This window comes from Balaenoptera musculus, chromosome 14 (assembly GCF_009873245.2).
Source record: "Balaenoptera musculus isolate JJ_BM4_2016_0621 chromosome 14, mBalMus1.pri.v3, whole genome shotgun sequence".
In the NCBI taxonomy this organism is placed as follows: domain Eukaryota; kingdom Metazoa; phylum Chordata; class Mammalia; order Artiodactyla; family Balaenopteridae; genus Balaenoptera; species Balaenoptera musculus.
In genome coordinates this window covers 49,127,428-49,151,605 of record NC_045798.1, presented here as the reverse complement: position 1 = coordinate 49,151,605, position 24,178 = coordinate 49,127,428, and the positions used below count along the sequence as shown (strand labels likewise).

The following is a 24,178-nucleotide window of genomic DNA, read 5'->3' as shown; positions in this document are numbered from 1 at the left end:
TACCATTGCCTTGACCGCATTACTAGACTCTACTGATGCAGAAGCTCTATGCTGACTGCCCTTGCTCACTGTGCAGACACAGGCAGCAACCTTTAAATGAATAACTACTTCGAATGGTAGGAATAATAAAAAAAAAAAAAATGATCAGTGGGCCCCAACAGCTATTATATGTTAAAGAACAAGCACAAACCAACTTTAAGAATACCAATTTTCCTTCTCACTTCTTAATGAATAGGCTTCTTAGAAACAAAGTGACATTATATAGAGTTTTCAAAGTTTAACCAGAGAATTCACTATTTTTATCTTCTTGAGACTTCTGTTAGAAGATTTAAGACTATATATTTCCTTTTTGCTTGCCCCTTTCTCCTGAACTAATGTAATCCTGAAAACTATAACTTTCAATCCCAGTGCAAAATTTTACTAAGTTTCTCAATTTCCAGAGTGTGTCTAAAATAAAATTAATTGGGTTAAATCACTGCAGCAGTTTTTTCTATGTGCTTACCCTAAAATATTATCTTCATCAAGCAAATGGCTATCTATATGACTGTTCATCACATACAATTCCATTTAAAATTAATAGAATTGTCTTCTAATCTCCATTTCATTTACTCTGCTGGCCAAACTCATCCCATCCTTGCCAGTCACTAAAATGAAAAAGTTTGGTAATGTCCTTCGGGGGTACTATTTCCTCTACCCACTCAGTATATACTTTGCTTCTCAAGTCAATTGTTCCATTGATGTCAAATATCCAGAAACTGTGTAGACAGATTTGGACCTGAGATTTATACCAAACATAATACTCATTATGTTTTTCTGGACACTCTCCACTAACTTCACTGCATCTCATAAAAAATGACACGTCTCTCATAAGGAAAATGCTGAATGGATCACCTAGGCTAAGGACTCAGAAAATGCTACACTGAAAGGAATAGATCACTTGATTGCTTAGCTCAAACTTATAGTCCTCTTGGTGCTTAGTAACATACAACGCTTTTCCTCCTAAATTTTAAGTCCTCGTGTTTGACATATTGACCCTCTGTTGCATAACCTGTGGGTCTGGCCAAGTGCCATGAGTATAAGAGTCTTCTCAAACCATCCCTTTTACAGATATCAGCTAACAATGTCTATGAGTAATGTATGTTCAGTCAAATAAATACCTGCTGAGATGTCTGCCATGATCTAGGAACTATACAGGATATACAAACATGAGTAAGATATGTCACTAGCTGTCTTGGAATCCATAGTTTAGTTGGGAGAAAAACATATAAACTAAAAGAACTGTGATAAAGATACATTAAAAACCACCCTTATAAAAGAAGGGGCCATATTTCTGCCTGGGAATTGAGGGGAAAGTATCCAGGGGAGAAAATCTGCATCTTAAATCATGAATAGCTATTACGGTGGCAGTGACAGTAATAACCAACAGAAGCTAAGGCATTAGCATATATGTAATTTACAAAATCTTGGAAATCAGATCACTACTCAAAAGTAAAATATATTCTATCCTATAGTATTTAGTTTACAGACAGCAAAACTATTTCAGTACAATGGAAAACTCCCAGTATGATATGAACATTCAATAAATACTAAAGTCAAAACTGTGAGAACCTTAATGACAGAAGCACACAAATAATGACGTAGATTTTCCCAGAAATTAATTGTTTCCTACATATTTAAACGCAGACCTCCTCAGAGAGAGCAAAGTGGTTTTGTTTACTAAAGTCTCTTCTCCAAAATTTCATTTTGTGTATGTGAAGCTTCTCAATCAAATTTCAAACAAAATTTGGATGAGAGTACAAATACACAGGACTCTGAGACACATCGTTTTCCCTCAAAACATACAAATTAGATAATTAATAGGAGGCACTGTCAGGATATGACGTTTTTTACACATATAAGTTTGGAGAGTGGAAAAGCAGAAGAAATACTACACCTATACTGTACATTCAAAAGGCTAACGTGGCCCAAGTATGAGAGCTAGCTAGAGAAATGAACCTTCCAAGTTACAAATAAGATCGTCCTCAAAGCATTTCATGTAATGAAAAACAGTTTACCCACTGGTACATTGTAAATCGGGAAAAATCCCTGATCCTAGAATCCCAAAATTAGTCATTGGCAGATATCATATTAAAAACAGTTCAGGCTCTGCTTCGTCTAGTAACAATGGTTTTAAATCTAACCACTGAATCTGAGTTAAGAACACAAACTAATTAGAATCCCTTTCCTAACTTCTCATAAAATTTTAGATTAAAAATTATGTATTAAATCATATCATATACTTCTTATTGAAACGTGACTCTTTTGGCATCAGTGTGCCAAAATACTACTGTGAAATATCTTAGAATACAAATTTGACTTGATAAGCCATTCAATCTTGATTAATTTTTCCAAAGTCCTACTAATGCAACAAAGTGTGAAATCTCATGAATCAAGTATACAGTTGATGGTACATTTTAAAAATTATTTTATCCTCATTTCAGCCCTACCATGCAGATAAAGAGCTATAATTTTCCTTATTTCACTGGAGAAAAAAGACAACAAAAAAAAGAAAGAAAGAAAAGAAAAGACTGAGTGACTTATCCAGGATAACATATTATGTTGGAAATAGAAACAGAGCTGGAATTCAAATTTCCATTCAGAAAATATCATGAGCCTATTACATAAAGGGCACCATGGGGAAGAGAAGATCAATGAGACATAAACTCTACCATTAAGGAAAGTGCAGTCCTATTATAACAAGAGAAAATTTGAGACAGTTTATTAGATACAACAAAGGAACACACATATTATGTTATAAAGGAATAGCAAGGACACAATGATGAATTAAAGCTAGAGTTAATAAAGAACCCTTCACTGAGGGGGTGGTATATGACATTTGAATTGGCTTTGGAGTGGGTGGGTAGAGGACAAGAAATAGTGAAGGTCGTTAACAGGCTGAGTAGAGTCAGAGAGACTTGGAAATATATGTTAATATTTGCATAAAGTTAAATATATAGGTATTTTCTCAAATGTCACAAAATTATAATACATATTTAACCTAAATCAAGCCTAAGCATGAGATTTAACTTAAAAATAGATACAGCAGAGGCTGGTAGTTATTCCCCAGTAACTACCTTTCCCTACCTCCCACTTTTTAGCTGGGAACCAGCCTCCTGCAACAGACTATACTCTCCAACTTCCGGTTCAGCTAAGTGCAACTATGTATCTGGCCAATGGGACATGAGAAAAACGGATGCACTCAACGCTTAGAACAGAACATATCTAAAGAGGGACTGTGTCTGCCTCTTCTTCCACCTGCCCCTTGGAACATGGATTTGGTGGCAAGTCATGTTAGACCATGGGATGAGGACAAAATACTAGGGACAACAGAGCAACACGACAAAAGGACCCTGGCTCCTTGGATATCCTGATATAACAAAGCTATCTTATCATTCCTGGGACTCCCCACCTTCAGACTGCAATGTGAGAAATGAACTTTTATTTAATTTAACCACCTATTTTGGGACTCCATGACACCCATGCAAACCTATACACTAGCTTACATAAACACCTATGCTATAAAATAAATACAAATTCAAAGTATATTCTTGGACCTCAATTCTCAGAACTTGAGAAAAAAAATCTGAAAATATTTCATTGCAAAGGATTTATTATAATCAGCAATATGCAGTTGTTGTAATAGGCTTTCAAATCTATTTTTAAATTTTAATCTATATGACAACTCTAAACAGTGGAAAGGTCCGAGATCAATATTATCATATTAAAGGTGAAGAATAAAACAACAGATCAGGAATTCATTACAAAAAATCTTTGACAGCTCCAAATTGTATTGGGTTTCACTTTATTTAATCCATAAAATATTCATTACATATATTTCATACTATATTGATATACTGAAGATCCATTTATAAAGAAAAGTCAAATGAGTTATTAATGCCAGAAAAAAGAATCAGTAAACGAATACTAGATTTTTACTGTAAGTTCACACTAGTTGACAATGTTTTCATTTACCCATTGGACTTCTCAGGCCACTCAATTTTATTGTGATTACATTTAAATATTGCTATTCATTTCCTTACAGAGAACAGAGGAAAATTTAATAAGTAAACATAAATTAAATATATTATCATGGCGTGAATGAAGAAACAGAGCAGGCTGCAAGAGTCCAGAGGGAAAATCTGAAAAGAGAAAAAATGGGGGCTGGATGGCCTGTGTGCATCAAATTGTCTGCAGGCAAATCTATTCGCCCTTGCTTCACAAATTACTCGTATTACAGACCTTCTATAGAATAACTGGATTAAGCATATTCAATAAAGTGATCCGTGGCACTGTGTCTTACCAAGCTCACTGACTCTCTACATCAGCCCACAGAGGCAGGAATGCAAGGCAGCCACAACCCCTTCCCTTGTTCTTCTCATAGTCCTCCTCTGGGCAAGGTCTTGATGGCAACCGAAAGCCAACGAGGCCGGAATCAAGAACATTGGATAACCATCAGAAGTACAAATTACAGTACAATCTCTCTTGCACCCCTAACTCCTGCCAAAATATGTACTATTGGAGGCAAATAAAACCAGATAATAAAGGGTGACTGGATCAATGAAAACCCATCACTTCAGGAAAATCAATTGAAAGACATGTCCCTTCAAATACTACCTTAGAATAGAAGATTTATCTACTTTTCTTCTCTTTTTATGGTCTGTCCTTCACTTACTACTGAGCTTTTGCACATTCTTTTGCACTTCTCAAATTCTGAAATGATCACCCTCTTCTAAGTTAAAGATGGGTCACATATTTACTAGCCATTCTTTAGACTATCCCACTAGCAACAACTTATTCCAACAAATATTCATGAATGCCATTTTCCTACGTCTAGCAACCAGTAGGTCACCTTCAACAAACGCAAATTAAACAACAAATTGAAAACTAATCATTGTACAAAATGTTGTATTTCACTCAGACTGGTTACAGAGGAATGAAGTCATGGATTCAGGCTATCTGCAGTGGTCTGATGGAGAAAGTGCTCTACCCAGACATTTTACATCTGTCTTTTGTAAAAATAAGAAATAAAAGTAAAAAGGAAAGAGTGGTGTTCTTCTGTCTCCCAGTGGAAATACAATGGACAGATGAGATGAGGAAGGATGGATAAGTGGTCATGATACAGATTACCAATAACAGTAAAGTTTATCTGATTATTCTCTGCTTAAGAAAACGTCCTAAAGAATGCAGCAATGCTGGTTCAGACGCTACTTATCTGTTCATTTGTACCTTTTTTCCTTTCCCTAGATGCATATCTTAAAAACAGGACAATGTTAATAACTTAGCCTCCTCTATCCCCCACCTAAGTATCGTTTAATCAGTCTCATCTATTTTCATTCAGTTATTTCATAAAGATAGTAACTGCCACTCTCTAAAACTGCCTTTTGTTAGCAATTAATGCTTTGAGTGGTCACAGTTGGCGAGTTCCCCAGAAACAATCTGTAAGTCCAATATCAACAACAAAACAGTGAGAGTCCTACAAAGTCCTTGGTTCTTCCATTACCTGAAGTATGTTTCGCACCCTTACAGCATCACCTTCTAAATAAAACAGTAAGAAGTTACAGTTCAAATATATCTTGCTGCTATCCATGAGCCCAAAACTTCACTAAAGATCATCCTCCTCATGTTGGACAAGCCTAACAGTGAAAGTTCAGGAAAGGCTTTGTATCTTCCAAATCTGGGTTATGGAAATGGAATTTTTTTTTAAATTTCAACCCTATTTACAAATAGGCTATAAATCGAGAGTCTCAACACACCTATCTACAGGCTAGACTTTAATCTCAGTGAGTAATATATATATAAACAATCAACAGTTAGCCAGAAAAGCTGCTAAGGGGGCGGGGGAGTATTTACTCGATAGAATCATATAACCAATACTTTTAAAATCAAAATATTATTAGGTTCAGGCTACAAATATTTCAAAAGGTTAAATGCAATTGATTCTGAATCAGACATCAAATCCCAGATATGTCACTTGCTAGCTGAATGAACTATCCCAAGTTACTTAATCTCATCTGCCTCAGTTTCCCTATCTGTAAAATGATAAATACGATATCAGTTTTTTAAAAAGATAATTCATGTAAAGTCCTTAGTATTGGGTCTAGTATAAGTAAATGATAAAAAAAAATAGGTATTCTTTTAATCATCAAGCCCCCACTCATTAATCTGCTTGACATACTGCATAAAGCATGGTATCTCAGCACCAGGCAAAATAAATGACTGAATACACAGATCTGTGTCCCTAATCTTAATGAGCTTGTATTTGTGATGCAAAGACAGCACTTCCTGTTATGTTAGAATATCATATATTCTATTAAGAATTCAAGAGAGAATTTAGAAATTCCAAAGTTTAATTTTTTTAATAAAAATAAAAAGCCATTATGTACTAGGCTGAAGACATACTCCACAGAGGAGAGATTAAAAGACGTAAATGAATGACTCAGAGAAGGGTCTGTAACTACACTGTTAAACCTTCAAAAGGAGGAACTTCACTTTACTCATCTATTAATCCAGCAGCTTCCACAGTCTCAAGAACATAGCATGTACTTAATAAATGTTAATGGGATGAGGACATGCCTTAAAGCTTCCACAAAACCCCCAGGACTTTACACAGTGAGCAAAAAGGAGGCACTTAGTCGGTATTTCATTGATTAAATTCTACATGTCCACACTTGTTTTCCTTTCTCTGATGTTCTCTCATTTGACTAGTAAGCACCTGGGAAAAGCTCTACCCACACACCTGAGTACCCTGAACCTGGCCAGAAGATGGTTACCAACAAACTGAAGAGAGAGCAGAGCCCAAACACAAGCCTTGCGCAGCACCTAAAACAGAACTTAACTTTTTAAAAAAATGTTAATAAAAATCATCTGGGGCTTCCCTAGTGGTGCAGTGGTTGAGAATCCGCCTGCCAATGCAGGGGACACGGGTTCGAGCCCTGGTCTGGGAAGATCCCACATGCCGCGGAGCAACTGGGCCCGTGAGCCACAGCTACTGAGCCTGCGCGTCTGGAGCCTGTGCTCCGCAACAAGAGAGGCCGCGACAGTGAGAGGCCCGTGCACCGCGATGAAGAGTGGCCCCCGCTTGCCGCAACTAGAGAAAGCCCTCGCACAGAAACGAAGACCCAACACAGCCAAAAATTAAAAAAAAAAAAAAATCTGTATTTCAGACAGAATTATCTATTTGATTCTGCATAAGGCATCTCAGGAGGTGTAGGATAAATAGTCCTTAATTGTCCTGAAAGAGCTAGGACTTATTCTTAGGAATTATGCACTTGTAGCTTTTAGAAAACCTGGCTTAACAAAATGTCATAATTTTTATTCCTCTGAAAACAAATCAACTATAAAAAGAAGTCCTCATGTCAGCACATCAACAGTTTTGCATTTGAATTATGTTGTCAAGTTCAAAATCATTTAGGCATGTGGCAATTAAGAGCACAAGCAATGAAATGAGGAGATAAGGAGAAAAACACCACCTAGAAAAAAAAATTAAATAATACCACCCCAGTTAAATACCTATTTCTCCCCAAAGATCTTAACCTGCATAGGATACTTAGAAAGACTCACATACAATGTAATATTATATCCATTTCTGCTCCTATTCCTGCACTGAAATATTTATAGAGTGCTCAGTATTTCTGGAGTAAATTATACCTAGATCTCAATAAAGCTGAAATCACCTAAATTACCTTTTTTGTTCAATTATTTGGAAGGATGGAGAAAGGAAGCTTGACAGAATAAAAAGTTGTATTAAGAAATGGCCATTTCACAGCTATAATTGCATACCTTAGTGAATATTGATGCCTTGAGGGTTATACACAGTCACCACAGCTACTTTTACCAAAGCCTTCAAATAAAATCCAAATCAATTTATGTTATGTGACTCTACACATTATATTTGGACACAAAACATAAGCCAAGTATTCTACTGGTTTATATGTTAGGAATAACATATGAAAACACATATGAGTATGTAAAAACAGAAGCACAGTACAGTGTTAAGCATATTGTTATGAACACCTTCTAAGTTGAATCAGATACTCAAAATTCTAGAAAAATTCTATGGTATGCCACGAACTCTGGAAATGTAAAGTTCCAAATTCTTTTTTTTAAAAAATAAAGTTCCGAATTCTGAATCACGGTTGTAGACTGAATTTTTGTGTCTCCCCCACCCCAAGTCTTATGTTGAAGCCCTAGTGTGGCTATATTAGGAGATGGGATCTCTAAGGAAGGTATTAAGGTTGAAAGAGGTCCTAAGGATGGAGGCTTGATCTGATAGGTGCAGTATCCTTATAAAAAGAGACACTGAAGCGCTTGCTCTCTCTCTGCACATAAACACCCAGGAAAGCCCATGCAAGGACACAGTGAGAAGGTGGCTGTCTGCAAGCCAGGAAGAGAGGCCTCACCAGAAACCTATCCTGCCGGACACTGATCTAGGATTTCTAGCCTCCAGAACTAGAGAGAAATGTGAGAAAATACACTTCTGGTGTTTAAGCCGCCCAGTGTATGATGATTTGTTATGGCAGCCTGAGCAGACTAACCAATCACTGTTATTATAACTTCAAGCTGGGAACCAGGAGGAGTCCTGTTGCAAACTTAGTACATTAGTTTGAGGCATTCTACCTGAAAAGTGCTCCCTCCCCATTCGGCAGTCCTTTTATGGAAAAATGTGAAAATTACCAGCAGAGCGTGCAACACACACACACACACACACACACAAAACATAGTTCATGAATGTCTCGTGGGCTCTACTTCTACTTTCCAAATTATGAAAAGATTATGGGGGAGATTTCACAGCAAAAGGCAAGTATAGTTGACCCCTGAGCAACATGGGAGTTAATTTGCATATAATTTATTGTCAGCCTTTCATATTTGTGGTTCCTCCATGTCTGCGGATTCATCCAACCACAGACTGTGTAGTACTGTAGGATTTACTATTGAAAAATATTCGTGTATAAGTGGACCCACAAATTTCAAAATCCCAAGTTGCTCAAGGGTCAGCTGTAGTCAACTGTGGCTCCAACATCAGATGCTTGACTACAAAGGCTTTAAAGTTGCCCAAGTCCAGGTTGATTAGGGTTGTGCTGAGAAGTTGAAATCTGACCTTGTAGGGTAATATTTCACACAATTATTTTCTAACTCAGAGAATGCTTTCACAGTAATATATCACCTTATCATCTCCTGAAGAATTATCTCAATCACTATGTCATTATAAAAAAAAGTAACTTTAAGTTTAAAAAAAGTTTAATTATGATACATCAGTTGCTTTTTAAACAATTAGTGATATCCATGTATAAATTATGAATACTTATTTAATCAGTTTTATACCATTTAATTTAAAACTAATTAATTATGCACAAACAAAGCATATAATATTAACAAACAACATTTTAAGTGACATATTTTGGGAAGAACCAAATGTATATAAAAATGACCAGATTAGAGATTCCAAATCTCATCTAAATGTAAGGTATAATGTATGCATTCACCATTCACATCATAAACCCTACATAATCAGAATATCACGCATTTATTCAGATACCATGTGACTAGGAAAAAAGTATCATGCTTGATTTCCTCTAATTATATCCAAACATACAACTGACAATAGCTTTTGATTCATAGCTTATTAGGCACAATATATTCTCCGGGATATTTTGGACTATCAGTTAAAAAATGCTACTATAAATGGGGTAGTGCTTGTTTGAGAAAAAAATAGATTTATAAAACGGGAGACCAGGTTTAAAGAGACCAGATAAGAAGATACTGCATTAATCTAGTTGAAAAATTTTAAGTGCAAAGAATGAATGGCAAAGAGTAGGGATATAGAGAAAGAAAGATGTAGTTAGGACACAGAACGAACACTACACAAAAGCCAACTGGCCATGGGGGGGGGATGGGAGAAGAGAGTTAGGAATGACCCTGATTGAGATTTCTAATCTGAGTAATGACAAGTAAAAGTTTATGTCAACTAAGAGATAAATTATTCTAAAGGCTTGCTCACACACACTCACGTATATACACCTAATATACACACATAAATACATGCAGATTCCCCTATGATTCTGGTTAATAACACCATTGTTTCATTCATCCCTCTCTAAGGATGAATCCCTCACACCATTTACACAATGAGAAAATTAGACGTTAGCAAATGGCAAGGATGACACCATGAGTTAACACTGTAATTCTAAACTGCCCCAACACAAACAAGCGAGACCTCCGTTTCAGTATGAAAGAAGCGACGCCAACATGGAGTCTGGAGATAAGAATTGATTTTGCAGTTGAAATTATTTGTGTTTCTTTCTTACCTTTAGACAAAACATTTCAGCAGCGAGAAAGAATCATCTCCTAAAGTGCTAATTAGAAACGTAAATCTCACCAAGAGAAATGCCAAGAAATTTTATTGTTTGTCACTATACATGGTAATGGAATTTTCTGACATTTTATCCCCCTAGAAAAATCTTTAATCAACCACAGTACAAAGTGGAGATCCTAATTTCAGCATATCATGACAGAGACTGCAAAACAGAAATCATGAAAGACCTTAAGACAAGTAGCTTAAAACAAATCTATTCTAAGAATTACCGGGGGGAATAAAAAGTTCTCATTGATACCGGCATTAATTACAAAATCTTGGGTTGTCAAGTGCATGCTTCACATTGCAAAATCAAAAATATGTCAGTGAATAATACCAAGCACGAGAGAGACTGTTTATAAGCCTTTTCAAATGTCCCTACTGTGATATGTAATTATAGGTTGCTGCTCTATAAATGGTCAATGAAATCTAACATATATTATTTTTAAAGTAAGGCATCTATAGTATTGTAAAAGTGTACCTTATAAATATTGCCCTGCCCCCAACCCAACAGAGGGTTTTTTAATTGCTCTGTGATTTTTTGGCCTTTATTTCGTGACTGCCTCACCTCCATTAGAAAGCAATTTACCTATTATCAAGTAATATGACAACTATATCACAGTTTTTGCTACATTAATGACAGGTATCCTGTGATAATAATGCCCAGCACATAAGAAATTATCCCCACTGATACATGGCTGCTCTGCTCTTGCTAGGTAAGTGCTACAGACCTCACTCCTTGACCTTGCTGCCCCAGGTGTGTCACTAAAACAGAGCACATATTTCTTCGAAAGCATCACTTTAAAAATTACATGAACAGAGAAAAACATATCCTGAGGCATCAAAACTCCCTCAGTCCTCTTTGTAAAGGAATTATAACTTCTGAATAAGCAAACCAAAAACAGAAAGGCAGAATTAGGACAACCCCCAGAGTCCTTCTCCTTTTCTATGGACATATGTTTAATTACTGCAGACAAGGCTATAGTCTACAGTAGCACCCTCTCTCCCTGAGGAAGTGGGAATGTTTAGCCAAGCAGTCCAAACAGGCATATCAAATATCCATCCATAAAAGCCGCAGTCTGGAATATACACATTTCTATCCTCTCTATGCAAGCAACACGGTTCTTTGATTGATTATAAGATTCTGATCATCTGAAAAGCATTCCAAATAGCAGTGTCTTATCAGTCGTTGACAACTCATAAACACAAAGTAACAGAAGCCTGGAAATACTCAGAATCAGTAAAGCAAGTACAATATAGATGGACCAGAATAAAATCATATTGACAAAAATCTACTATCTTATTATATAGAAGGGAATTAAAACTTACAAATATATTTTTATTTAAAAAATTTCTAGGAAATCATGCCATGATCATATTATTAATTTTTTCCCAACAAAAACCATATGTCCTTCTGACAATTTATTTCATCTATATACCTTTTTGTAAACCACACAGAGAGTACTTATTTCAGTCTGGCTTTTCCAAATAGAGTTTAATCATATACTACACATTTCATCAATAACTTGAAGAAGATACACAGAACATGATATAAAAAGCTGTCCTCGTTTTATCCTGTCTACATGAAAATTATGCAATTTAAAGTGTCACTGGAAAAGAGGAAAAGGTACCATAAAATGTCAAGAATTTTATCTCAGTCAAATAAATTAACAATATCACGTATACTGAACACATTCAAATACTCATATCAGCTTTGCCAAAATTATTGGTTTATTTTTTATTGTAAGTTACAAGTTTAAACCAGAGGCACCTACAGTGTATGAAAACAGGCAACAGCACAATAACCTTCCTCAAGTTCACAGCTAATCTGCCAGAGGCTATCCGCATGCATCTATTTAATGGAATTCCCACAAAGCTGGTAGATTCCTTTTGATTAAAACAAACAATTAAAAATAGGATGAAAAATACAACTTGTCATGTTAAAAAGAAGCTTCTAACTCTAAATGCAAGCCAAAATCATCACTAAGGACCAGCAAGTTAACATCTTGAGGAAGATTATTTACTCAACAAACATTTACTGAGTATCTTCTGAGTGCCAGGAGTGTTGGGTACCCTGCCCTTAAGGAGCTCACAGACCAGCGGGAAGACAAACAAGGACAAATTTACAGTCCAGTGAGGTCAGTGTTACAGGAGATCTGCCTGACACACAGAAGGAAGGGCCACCACCACCCCCCCAACCCAGTATTTGAAACAAATGGTGTTATTTTAAAACAAATGGCATTGGAATGATGATGGATAAGGGGCCAATCTTCTCTTTTCCAGAAATGCCAGGCGCAGTGGTGGACTGTTTGGGTGAGGGCCACTAACATGACTTCTCATTCATAGAGACCACTGGGAGGTTATGGACACAACAGTAACTCTCACAGTCACTCCCCTACAGTTAATCAGGCATATCTGAAAGCCTGCACATCTTGAAAAACACATCATTAATAAACATCTAGAAATGAAACAGCTATGTTTGACCTTATGATGATGGAATTTCTAAATGTAACTTTACTTAAGAAAAACAGATATAGTTACACTTGATTTACTCAGCTACCATAAATACCTGGAAAACATTTAAGAATTTGGAAGGTAGCAAAAGAGTACATTAAGTAGGCAAAATAAATGTCAGAATCTGCTGCCTAAAGCAATATACACAACAGGTAGGAAAGCTGAAACTCACTCAGAATCTACATACTACTTTTATTTTTTTACTTATTTTTTTATTGGGGTATAGTTGTTTTACAATGTTGTGTTAGTTTCTACTGTACAGCGAAGTGGAATTCCCTGTGCTATACAGCAGGTTCTTATTAGTTATCTATTTTATACATACTAGTGTATATACGTCAATCCCAATCTCCCAATTTATCCCACCCTCCCACTATTTTCATTTTAGAGGTGAGTCTAATAAGCAAACTAGATAACAAGGGGAGAGTAGTCACAGATATACGAGCCATAAGTAACTGTCACAACTGACAGGAGGGAGAATTCAAATAAACAGAAAGAAATGAGAACATAAAATGCATATTCTGAAGCCCTTTGCACAGAGCTGATTTTACAGAGTAGAACTTAAAATAGAACTATGGTCTCTTTCTTTGCCTGGTCCCTTTCCTATTTAACTTGTGAATTCCTTGCAGGTACTTTCAATAGTCCTATAGGGGTTCATCAGTACTTGTAACAACAAACTTTTTTTTTTTTTCTTCACAGAAGGACACAATAATGGGGGAGGGGATGAAGAGGGAGGGTTGTATTTAGAGGAATAGGGTATGTTTTCCTTTTCAATGTTCTTACTCTTTAAAGAAGCTGCTTTGTGTTTTGTTTGTTAACATATACTTAAAGCCCTTTAATATACCATTCGGGGAAGACCAGCATCTTGAAAAAAATACGAAAAATGTTGTTACGATGATAAGTGTAATTAAGATGCTGTTCATGGCCATGGTACAGGGGTTTTATATCTCAAGGTACATAATAGCTGATAGTGGCCTAGTCACTCCTCTGGAGAAGAATATCATGATGAACAAATTTCAAATGTCTGCTTATAGAAGCTTTTTATGCCTGCATTCTCAGGTTCCTCTGGCTCAGAGCCCACATCTGACAGGAGCTGAGATCTCTAGATTTTTACCCCATTTTTTCTTTTGGCTGTAGCACAAACATTTCCAGTGCTTTCTAAATGGCATAAATATTTTCAGGGTTTCTGACAGGCAGTAAGGGGAAAATTAATTTCCAGGTGTCCCCATTTTGTTCCCTAACTCCTCACACTGGCGTCTGGCTTAGAAGCAAGGATCCCCTTGAATAGCGCTTAGGCTCTGTCAGCAACTTCCCTCCGCAGTGTTACCTCCACGTTGCGGAGGAACAATTATTGCAAACAGGGTAGTTACATTAGCTCAGGCTCTTTCTTCAGAACAGGCAGAAAAAGCCTCCAAAACAGAGACGAAAAATTGAGCCTAGGTATCCTCTACCCCACTAGATTGTGATGTTCAGGGATCAAACTTGCAAGAGATGCATTTTAAACAGCTAGAAGCTGATGTGATTCACATGTTACAGTAATGGGAGTTACAGGTAATACCAATTTTTTAGGAAAAGTTGGCCTCGGGAGGACATTGATTTCTCTCAGCAGGTTCTATCTCGAGATCAGATTCAAAAGGTAACTCAGCAGATTTAATTTTCACCAAGCTGAGATCACTGCCTTCTCAATGGCTTATAGGTAGACAACTTCATACAATTAAAAAAATTCACTCTATGTAACAAGGATGAGTAGATACACATGCGACAGCCCTATGGTTATTTTACCCTGTAACAAACTTTTTTTCCTCCTTGAGTAAGATCATTTATATGACCCTAAACTACTGGATAAAGCCAAAACTGTAAAATTCATCACTAAATAAAAATAATCATCATAGATAAAATATAGTATATCCATACAATAAAATATTATTTGGCAACAAAAAGAAATGAAGTACTGATTCATGCTACCACATGGATGGACCTTGAAAACATGATGCTAAATGAAAGAAGCCAGTCACAAAAGGCTACATAGCGTATAACTCCAATTATATGAAATGTCCAGAATAGGCAAAACCACAGACATAAAAAGTACATTACTGGTTGCCAGGGGCTGGAGGGAATAGGGAATTGGGAGTGACTGTTAAAGGGTATGGGGTTCCATCTCAGGGTGATGAAAATGTTCTAAAATTAGATAGCAGTAATGACTGCACAGCTTTGTGAATATACTGAAAACCAACGAATTGTACATTTTCAAAGGGCAAATTTTATGGTATATGACTATTTCAATAAAACTGTTATTTTTTTAAAGACTCAATAATTGATCAATGAGGCTCCAAGTAGAGTAATTTGAAATACGAGGACTAAATTTTCAACCATATTCGTTGGCACTTCGAATTTTATCAGAGTGAGCTCATCTTATATCTTGGGATCTATCTATTAAGACTGTAAAAAAGTTTCTCTTTCACTACTCACTTTCAGAAACAAAAGTCTCCTCTTACACGAAAGAGAAAGATGAGTAACTCCAATCAGAGGCTAATTCACACAGTGCGGCTCTTTGTTAATGAAGTACACTCTGTATCAATCTGTCTAATTTATTAAGCAAACAGGTAGTTCCAAGGAAATCTTGGGTCACCCAAATATTTGGTAGTCACAAAAGAATTTGCAGGTAGTTACTTAATTCACAATCATGTACAACATCAAAATCTAGATACCCCTATTACTTTGCAATCAGTAGCAATTAGTAATCAATGAAAACAGAAAATGTAAATATGAATACTGACCTTGTTTCTTTTAACCCTTCTTTCTGAATGACTTCCAATATCTGCTTTGCTGTCATTGGTGAGTTGGGGTGTTTTTCTAGTGCCTAAAAAAATAAACATAAACATAAGATTCCTAGATTACTGCATAGAAACGTACAAGATGAAAATGTGTGTGAATCATGCAATGTTTCCTTAAAATTTTAAAAAGGCTGTTATGCCAAAATTAGGTTCCATCACACAGATCAGGTGTCCAAAGTGAGAACATAACTTTTTTTCTGGACGTTTATGGCAATTTCTGCAACATACAGGGGTCATTCTGCAAAAATGTCACAAAGGCATACACACCAAAAAAAGAAATGTGAAACCTGAAAACACCAAGTTCATAAATGTATATAATTTCCTTTATTAAAAATTGCTAACACTTTATGGTTAAAGTCATGTTTTCAGGCTGTTAAAACGTTTCTTAAATTTCTAAGACCTTGGAAACATGAGCCTGAATACCACCAAGAGCAGAGAACAAAGTGCTGGTCAGAAATAACCTCACTGGATTCATATTTTGATCAACTTCTCTTGTATTAAAAAAATAAATAAAAACCCTTCATGGCCAAAATGGAAAAAAGCATACAGAAACCCAAGTATCTCATTACAGTGTGTTTTCCAGTTCAGCTCAGTTTCCTTTCTTTTGCCTTTTCCAATTCATTTCAAGTAAATCCCTTCCTCTTCCCATTCAGCCCATCTCAGCTTTATGAACTGAGTCCTATTCTCTTTCTCTCCCCTTCTGTCCTACTTATTTTTGAGTGGAAGTGAACTTTTTTAAACAAAGTATGGGGAATATATGGGACACAGTTAGTTATTTCCACAGGCATTAGACCATCAGCCCTGGAAAGCAAGCCCCTTTTATTTACCCTGGGACTTCACATGTAGTGAAATCCGTAAAGAACGATGCCCACGCTGCTCACCAACAAGGTCCATAGGACAACCTCTGGGTACAAGAAACAAGTGTACACACATCTTCACAATGACTTCCTCCAAGGGTAGATGACACCGACTTAAATATTCTGTACAGGAGCTTCTGCACAAGTCATGGCCCCATGCAACTTAATAATTCTAGAGTCCTAATTTATGATTATTATGAATATTAGACCAGAATTCTCATAATTATTAAGAATTAACAGGGTCACTCTAAAAACGAAAAATTAAAAAGGCTTCCAAATATGTTCAAAAGAGCTCTGTGATCTCTTCTACGATCAATGGCTAAATTTCAGCTAGGTCACTAGCAAAGGTTCTGCTCCTCAAGGTTCTCCAGTGAGTTACATACACAGCCTGCCCTACCTCACCATTAGGGCCACTTTCCTGTTCTCCCCTTTCTAGTTCCCAGGAAATTTCCCCATTTTTCCTAGTCTGGATCAGTCTCTTGGTTGCAGTTGGCAATTCTTTAAAGAATAGCGAAATATGAGCTACACTGGAAAGAGAGTGTAGCAACAAGTATGTCAATAGGAAAGAAGGAAAACTGTCCTCACAGAGGATGCTTTGGAGAGCTGAACTGTCAAGGGGGGAAGACACATAGGCATAGCTGTATAGGAAGAGGACTAAAGTGTACAAATATTGGTTAAAAAAAAGGCAAGAAGGAAACTGCATAATAGAGCTGAAAAGGGGAAAAGATTAGGTCACAAAGAAAGGCAGGAACGATACAGACGTGAAAATGAAATAGCCGACAGAGTTTTTAAAATAAGAAGCACTGTAAGTAGAACAGTGCATACTTATGAATTACTGAAAGGAGATGCCGTGGTCACATGGACTGTATACAGGGTGGGTGTCACCCCAAATGATAGGCAATGCTGGGGACACTAATGGTCTCTCATAGAAGATACGGGCAGAAGGTCAACAGACACAGACATACACAAGTAAGCAAGCAAGGAAGAGGGAAACTGGCGGGGAGAGACACGGGATGGCAGAAAGAGGGGGACAGAGGAGAAGGGAGAGAAAGGAGGAAAATTGAGCTGAACTGGGAATGTCCAAAAAGCAAACTGATGAAATCTAGAAAGGGCCGAAGAGGAAACTCCAGTGTACTGGGTAACGTTTTAATGGGAAGTTGGGCACGCTCGAAAGTGGGGTTACTCACTGTGGAGGACTCCCTGTTTCTCTTCCTGAGTACAGGCCCCTCAGCACACCTGGGCAGCTCCTCCCAGCAATTGAGAGAATTTGGATAGCCCTGTCCCCTTCTCTATGACATCACATCCTACTCTACGAAGGAAGTAAAAGTGCCAAGAATTACATCGTGAAGTGGATGAGAGGCAGGAAGGCAATGGTGAAGCCACACAAACACCAGAAGCCGCCCTCAGTTCCTGCAAGACAGAGAAAGGGGACAGAGAAGGAGAGGGTCCTGGACGTGAACAAGCTTCACTGAACTAGCTGTGGGAACATTTAGAGAACAAAAGATAGAGAGATTACTTTCACGGAACAAAACATGGAGAGCGTCAAAATAATATGACACATGGCAGAGACATGAATCAGACTCGCAGGCAGCCGTACTCCAACAGGACAGTGGGAAGAAGCCACAGTCAGAGTGAAACTACAGCCCCAAATGTTAAACTGAGGAACTGCCCAAGCCCCAACAATTGATGTCTTGGCTATGAGGTGTTAACGGTTTCATACGTCCTGCAAAATCATACTCCCTGGATTATCTTTCTTGACATTCTCAAATACAACTAGTATTTGAGTATGTCTTCCTGGTTATGTAACACTTATTTTGAATTTAGCACGTTCTTCCAATTGTTTTCCACCTTGTACCTACCTCTTTAGAAACAGGGGACAAGGATGCAATAGAGAAGGGAAGGGAGTAGGATTATCCACAAGTTTTAAGGTCATGTATCATAATAAGATTTTTCTAGAAAGAGGGCCAATAAATATTTTGGATAATCAAAACAGGTTCAAACCGACTTGGGCAATAATGATACAATTGTAACAAAATAGGAAATCCAATTTCAAAGTCTGCCATAGATAATAATTATTAATAAAATCATCTTGTTTTCTGGTTGTAAAAACTGGAAAAATGCAAACTCATACCTATATTATAGAAAACAAAGTGCACTCATAAGCTTACAACCAAGAATATTAACCCCTGCTAATATTTGTGTTTTCCTTCTAGTTTTTTCTATTCACACATACTTTTAAAATATAATTATAATTATATAAAGTACATGTATGCATAGTTAGCTGTCTTACTTTTCTTCATGTAATTTAAATTCTTCAAAATGGGCATCATAATTAACACGTAACTGAAGATAGGCATTTACGTTGTTTTAAAACTTAATTAATAAAAGTAAATTTCCAAAGAATATAATGAATGTAACGTTCTTAGAATATTATTGAGTCAAAAGGATGTGAGCTCTGTCATGTCTCTTGATACACTGTCAACTGTTTGCAGAAATATTATAACAATTTATACTCTCACCAAGCAGAACTGAATCTGCCTCTCTCTCCACAAATTTGCCAGTATTAAATCTTATCTTTTTAGCAATATTTGCAAACATAGTAGGACAAAGAAGTTGCAATTCATTGTTACTCTAATTATATTTTTGTAATACTAAGGAGGACAAAAACTTTATTTCAAATGAATATCCTATGGGACATGAGATGGGATATTTCTGTCTTTCTCATTAATGTGTAAAAAGCTATTTATATAGTAAGACATATTCACTGTTGTGCATGTTAATAATAGATTTTTATTCCTTTTGTTGGTTATTTTTTGGATATTTAGGGAGATAAAGTTTTCTATTTTCACATGAACTACTCCATCAGACTTTTCTATTGTGACTTCACCTGCTCTTACATTTAGAAGTTCCTTTTATCCAGAGAGCGTGTAAACATCTGCAGATGTTTCTTGAGGGTATTTTATGTTTTCATTTTTTAGTTCATCTGGAATGTACCTTTTTGCACCCAGGTGAAGAACTAACTTAAGCTCCCACCTCCTATTAATGTTAAGTCAAGTTTCCCCAACATAATTTGTTTCATAAGCCGGTCATGGTTAGTGAGGCATCCTCTGGCATACAGTAATATTAGGGCAATGAAAACTCTTTTGGATGTGAAACCAATATATAAATGTGGGAACCCAGTATATAAAATGCACAAAAGCAGAGCTGCTGCTGAGGTAGAGATGAGAGGGCTCAGAGTCCCCAGAACTTACTCCCTCTAATGGCTGAAGGCACTTCTGGGAATTTTCAGGGCCTCTGAAATAAACTGCAAACCACTATCCTTGGGGCTCATCCAGGGGTCCTGCTATGCTCCCCTGATTTTCAATCAATTCCTGTGCCAGCACCACCCTGCTTAAATTGCTGTAATATTACAATACACTTCACTATCTGGATAGGACACAGCTCTCATTACTCCTTCTTAAAATTTTCATTGTTCACTTCTTTATATTTCCAGATGAAATTTAGATAGGAATTAAACGAGACATCTAATTAAATTTTTAGGAAATGTACACACATTGTTCCATGTGTTGAAGTTTTATTTTATAAACTGTAATAAGCTTTTTATTAAGTGTTTTATATTTTGGGTTGCAACGATGAATACACTTTTTTTATAAATTATCCTCACATTTTATCGTTAATACATACAAAAGCCATTGAACTGTGATAATTATTATCTATATGAACAGCTAATTGAACTCATAATAGTTCTAATAGTATAGAAGTACAGAATCATATTTTCCACAAATACTATGAATTGTTTCTCCTTTCTAATAGCTCTATGTTTTCTTTCTCCTACATTATTTACTTTGGCTAAAAAAGTGATCTTTTCTAGTCCCTTTCAAAAAATTTTTTGCTGAAAATGGAAATGCTTTATAACTTATTTCCTCAAAAACAGGCTCTTAAAACTGCTGTTTCCCTAAGAAAATCTGTAGCTAGAATTATTAGAGCTCACACTGCCAAGAAAAGGCTGTAATCACAAACCATTGGCCAGATATCACTGTCTCTTCTATACAAATCAGAGTCTGTCACAGTGTTCAACCTTTACATAAAATGCCCTTTCTTTCTTTGTGAAACAAATTGTTCTGCCGTGTTAGAGCTATATTTGTGATTCCACTTGACTCTGTCTCCCTGAGTTGTGTTTTATATCTCTCATGCTTCCTTCTCATGCACTAAAGTCCTCGCAATTCTCAACTATCTTCTTTCTTCCGCATTTTTACTCCCAACAGGTTGCAAATTCAGCACTGCTCTCCCAAAAGTGGAATTTCCATGGCTAAGGACACAAAGCACACACACAATCAGTTACCTCCCTAGCAATGGATTCGCTTGTACTTTTCAGAGGATATGAACAGATGTGCAGAACTGGCAAAACACCACTGGATGTCACCTTCTTTACTAATGTGACTAACTATATCAGAGCCTATCTCAAAGACATTTAGATTCATACAACTTTGAGGCAAGACAGACTCTTGTCCCAGAAACCTCTTCTCCAAGACTTCTACATGCCCCAGTAGGAGGAGAAAAAGAAACTTGCAGACAAGGATAGCAACATAGTTAAGAGAAGGAAACAGATATTTGCTAAATCACTGAGGACACAGGCCATGCTAAGAATGTATTTTTCTGTTTTAGGTTCATTCTTTCAGCATTTTTCTGGTCCAGGAATACTATGTATCAAACATTTTAAAGCTTACTCAAGCTGACTCAGAAAAGTCATTTCCAGTATCCCTAAGATAAACACATTAGACCAGTGTTCATCTAATGGTTGAAGTCTTGGTCCTTCAGGCCCTGAAGAAAATTTTCTGAGCTTACTTACTTGACTGCAAAATAAAAAGATTTCTACAACTTAAAATCACATCAATGATACATGTTTAGATCTTTCTCTAACATTAAAGTGCCTTCCCTTAATCCATATTGGCAGTTCATTAAAATGTTTAGCTATTTAAGGTCTCAGGTATTAGGTAAACAATTTGGAGGTTATAACAATAAACCATTATATAGCTCTCTACAATTACAGAGTGTTTACACACAACATATATTATTTCATTTGCTTACATACAACATATATATATATATATATATATTTATATATTTATATTTATATATTTTTTTTTTATTTGACCCTGACAACAACTCAGTGAGATGCATATAAGAGGCAGGATTAACTTCCTCTGAGATGCACTAAGTTGAAGTAATTGGTCCAAGGTCATAAAGCTACCAAGTGGAAGGACAGGACTTGTACACATTATGATATTGTTGATGACAATGTGTAAATATAATAAAAGCAGCTAATACATATTAGACAACTCTTCCGTGCTAAGTCTCCAGAGGTTTTACTTGTATTACAATAGACTCCTAGATTCATATATTTAACATTCCCTATTTCCACTGTTCTTGAGATACCTCAAAGGTCCATGTCATTTTGATGAGACATGAATTTGAATGGCTGGTAGTATTCAGATGAGAAAATTAACCACATAGAAAGTGACAGCATCTTGCCCACCACCTAATATCTGCACCTCAATTAGGTTGCTGTCTGCTCCTAACATATGTGGTTACTAGTTAAGGGTTTAAGGGTGATGTTTACAATTTCTCTATTCTACTTGCATGCATTTTATGGGGAAATTACATGCTATAGTAATATATGTGAATGTGTGACTTAAAAGATGCAGAATTTTTGTTATAATAGCCTTGAGAATCAGGCCTATTTCACCCAGAAAAAGGGGATGTCCAAGAAGATAGAGTGCCTCTGAGACCGGGCACCTAGGAAGGGATGGTTCTAGCCAACACTGAAGTCTGCTCCTTTTACTAAGTTAAATTACTTATTGTCTTGAGCAAAAGGCTTTTACAGAAACTGTGGGCCTACAGTCAAGATATTATATGCAATATCGACCTCACAATCCCCATTTCAGCAATCTCACACTTAAGAACAATCAGATATTTCCTTGGACTCTCAGATAACGGTTTAAACTGTACTTTCCCGTGGTAGCGCCTGTCATTAATTAACATTATCTGTCTAAGGATATTCTTCCAGCTACACTGCAAGCCTCATGAGATCCAAGTCCTTGGTCCTCACTCATGTCTGTAGCATCAGATTACAGCACCACTAAGTAGGCTTCGATGAAGACCAAGTTAGTTTGGAGTTGCCATATATTAGGAATTTTTATAGAATAATAAAGAAGGTTATGAGCTTTGGAGTCAGATGAAGCAGGAACACCTACTTACTAGCTGTCTGATCTTAGATATTTAACATTCCTGAACTCAGTTTCTTCATTTCCTCATTTATAAAAATGTTGTGAGGACTAAATGAGATCGTAAGTGTAAAAGAACTGATTATTTCCGTGTGCCAAACGATTGCCTACAGCAACATGTGTTAGTAAACACTGGCTAATACTATTGGCTGGGGGGGAAAAAAGCCCCCTTTGAGCACGGCCTAGAAACAGGAATCTTTTCAACACAAAGAAGAGAGCTATAAAAAAGAAATATGATGGGGGCTTCCCTGGTGGCGCAGTGGTTGAGAATCTGCCTGCCAATGCAGGGGACACGGGTTCGAGCCCTGGTCTGGGAAGATCCCACATGCCGCGGAGCAACTAGGCCCGTGAGCCACAACTACTGAGCCTGCGCGTCGGGAGCCTGTGCTCCGCAACAAGAGAGGCCGCAATAGTGAGAGGCCCGCGCACCGCGATGAAGAGTGGCCCCCGCTCGCCGCAACTAGAGAAAGCCCTCGCACAGAAACAAAGACCCAACACAGCCAAAAATAAATAAATAAATAAATAAATTTATTAAAAAATATGATGGGCATTACCTGGGGTGTCTCTGAGATTTCCTGTGTAACCTGCACTAGGGTTTCTACAAATCAGGTTAGACACATATTGCCACCCCTTGTCACCTGATCGAGGCCAAATTTATTCCCTCTGGATTCAGATGTAAACCTGCACCATGTGGTGTCTGGTTTCATCACCCCACAGTCTTCCTCCTTGTGTTTAACAAGAGGGATTATACACCACGGCACTCTTTTAGACACTGCTCTGTTACCTAGGAAGACAAGCACCCTGCGGGGACAAATTATCCTGTTGTGCCTGTGTTACAAATCAAGTGAAAATAGAGAATATCAGCAGCAACAACTTATTTCCAACAATATATACGTACAGACAAACTTTCCTGCAACTATGACATATAGTATCATAGAATATTCATCAGAAGGAAATTCTGTCTTACAGTTAAATTATTTTGGTTGCCCAGCTTCATAAAACCTGAGCAGAGCTGAGAGGAGAGAGGTGGCTTTCTGAGGCCTGGAACAGTTCAGAGAGTGATCACTACCTGAATTTGAAGATAAAATTCTATGTAATTGAGAGTTGACTTCTAACTTATGGGATTTTGGCAACCTTGTTCTACCTCAGTAAGTTTCTAAGCTTTACAAACAGTTTATATTCCTTTTACACACAGAAAGAAAACGAAAGTGAGAGACACCTAGAATTTCTACAATGTTCTAAAAAAGGTAAAAGAACAATATTAATAATTATTTAAATGATGACACATACAAAACCTGTTTT

At 36.8% G+C, this 24,178-nt stretch overlaps 1 protein-coding gene across 1 annotated transcript in view; it reads right to left on the bottom strand.

Annotated features, from left to right (window-relative positions):
- The window catches only part of ASXL3 (ASXL transcriptional regulator 3), a 170,870-nt gene that overhangs the window by 123,116 nt on the left and 23,576 nt on the right, over window positions 1–24,178 (bottom strand). The window contains exon 2 of the mRNA XM_036823324.1: window positions 15,679–15,761. Within this exon, the coding sequence (XP_036679219.1) occupies window positions 15,679–15,761 (83 nt within the window). The remainder of the gene's footprint in view (window positions 1–15,678; window positions 15,762–24,178) is intronic.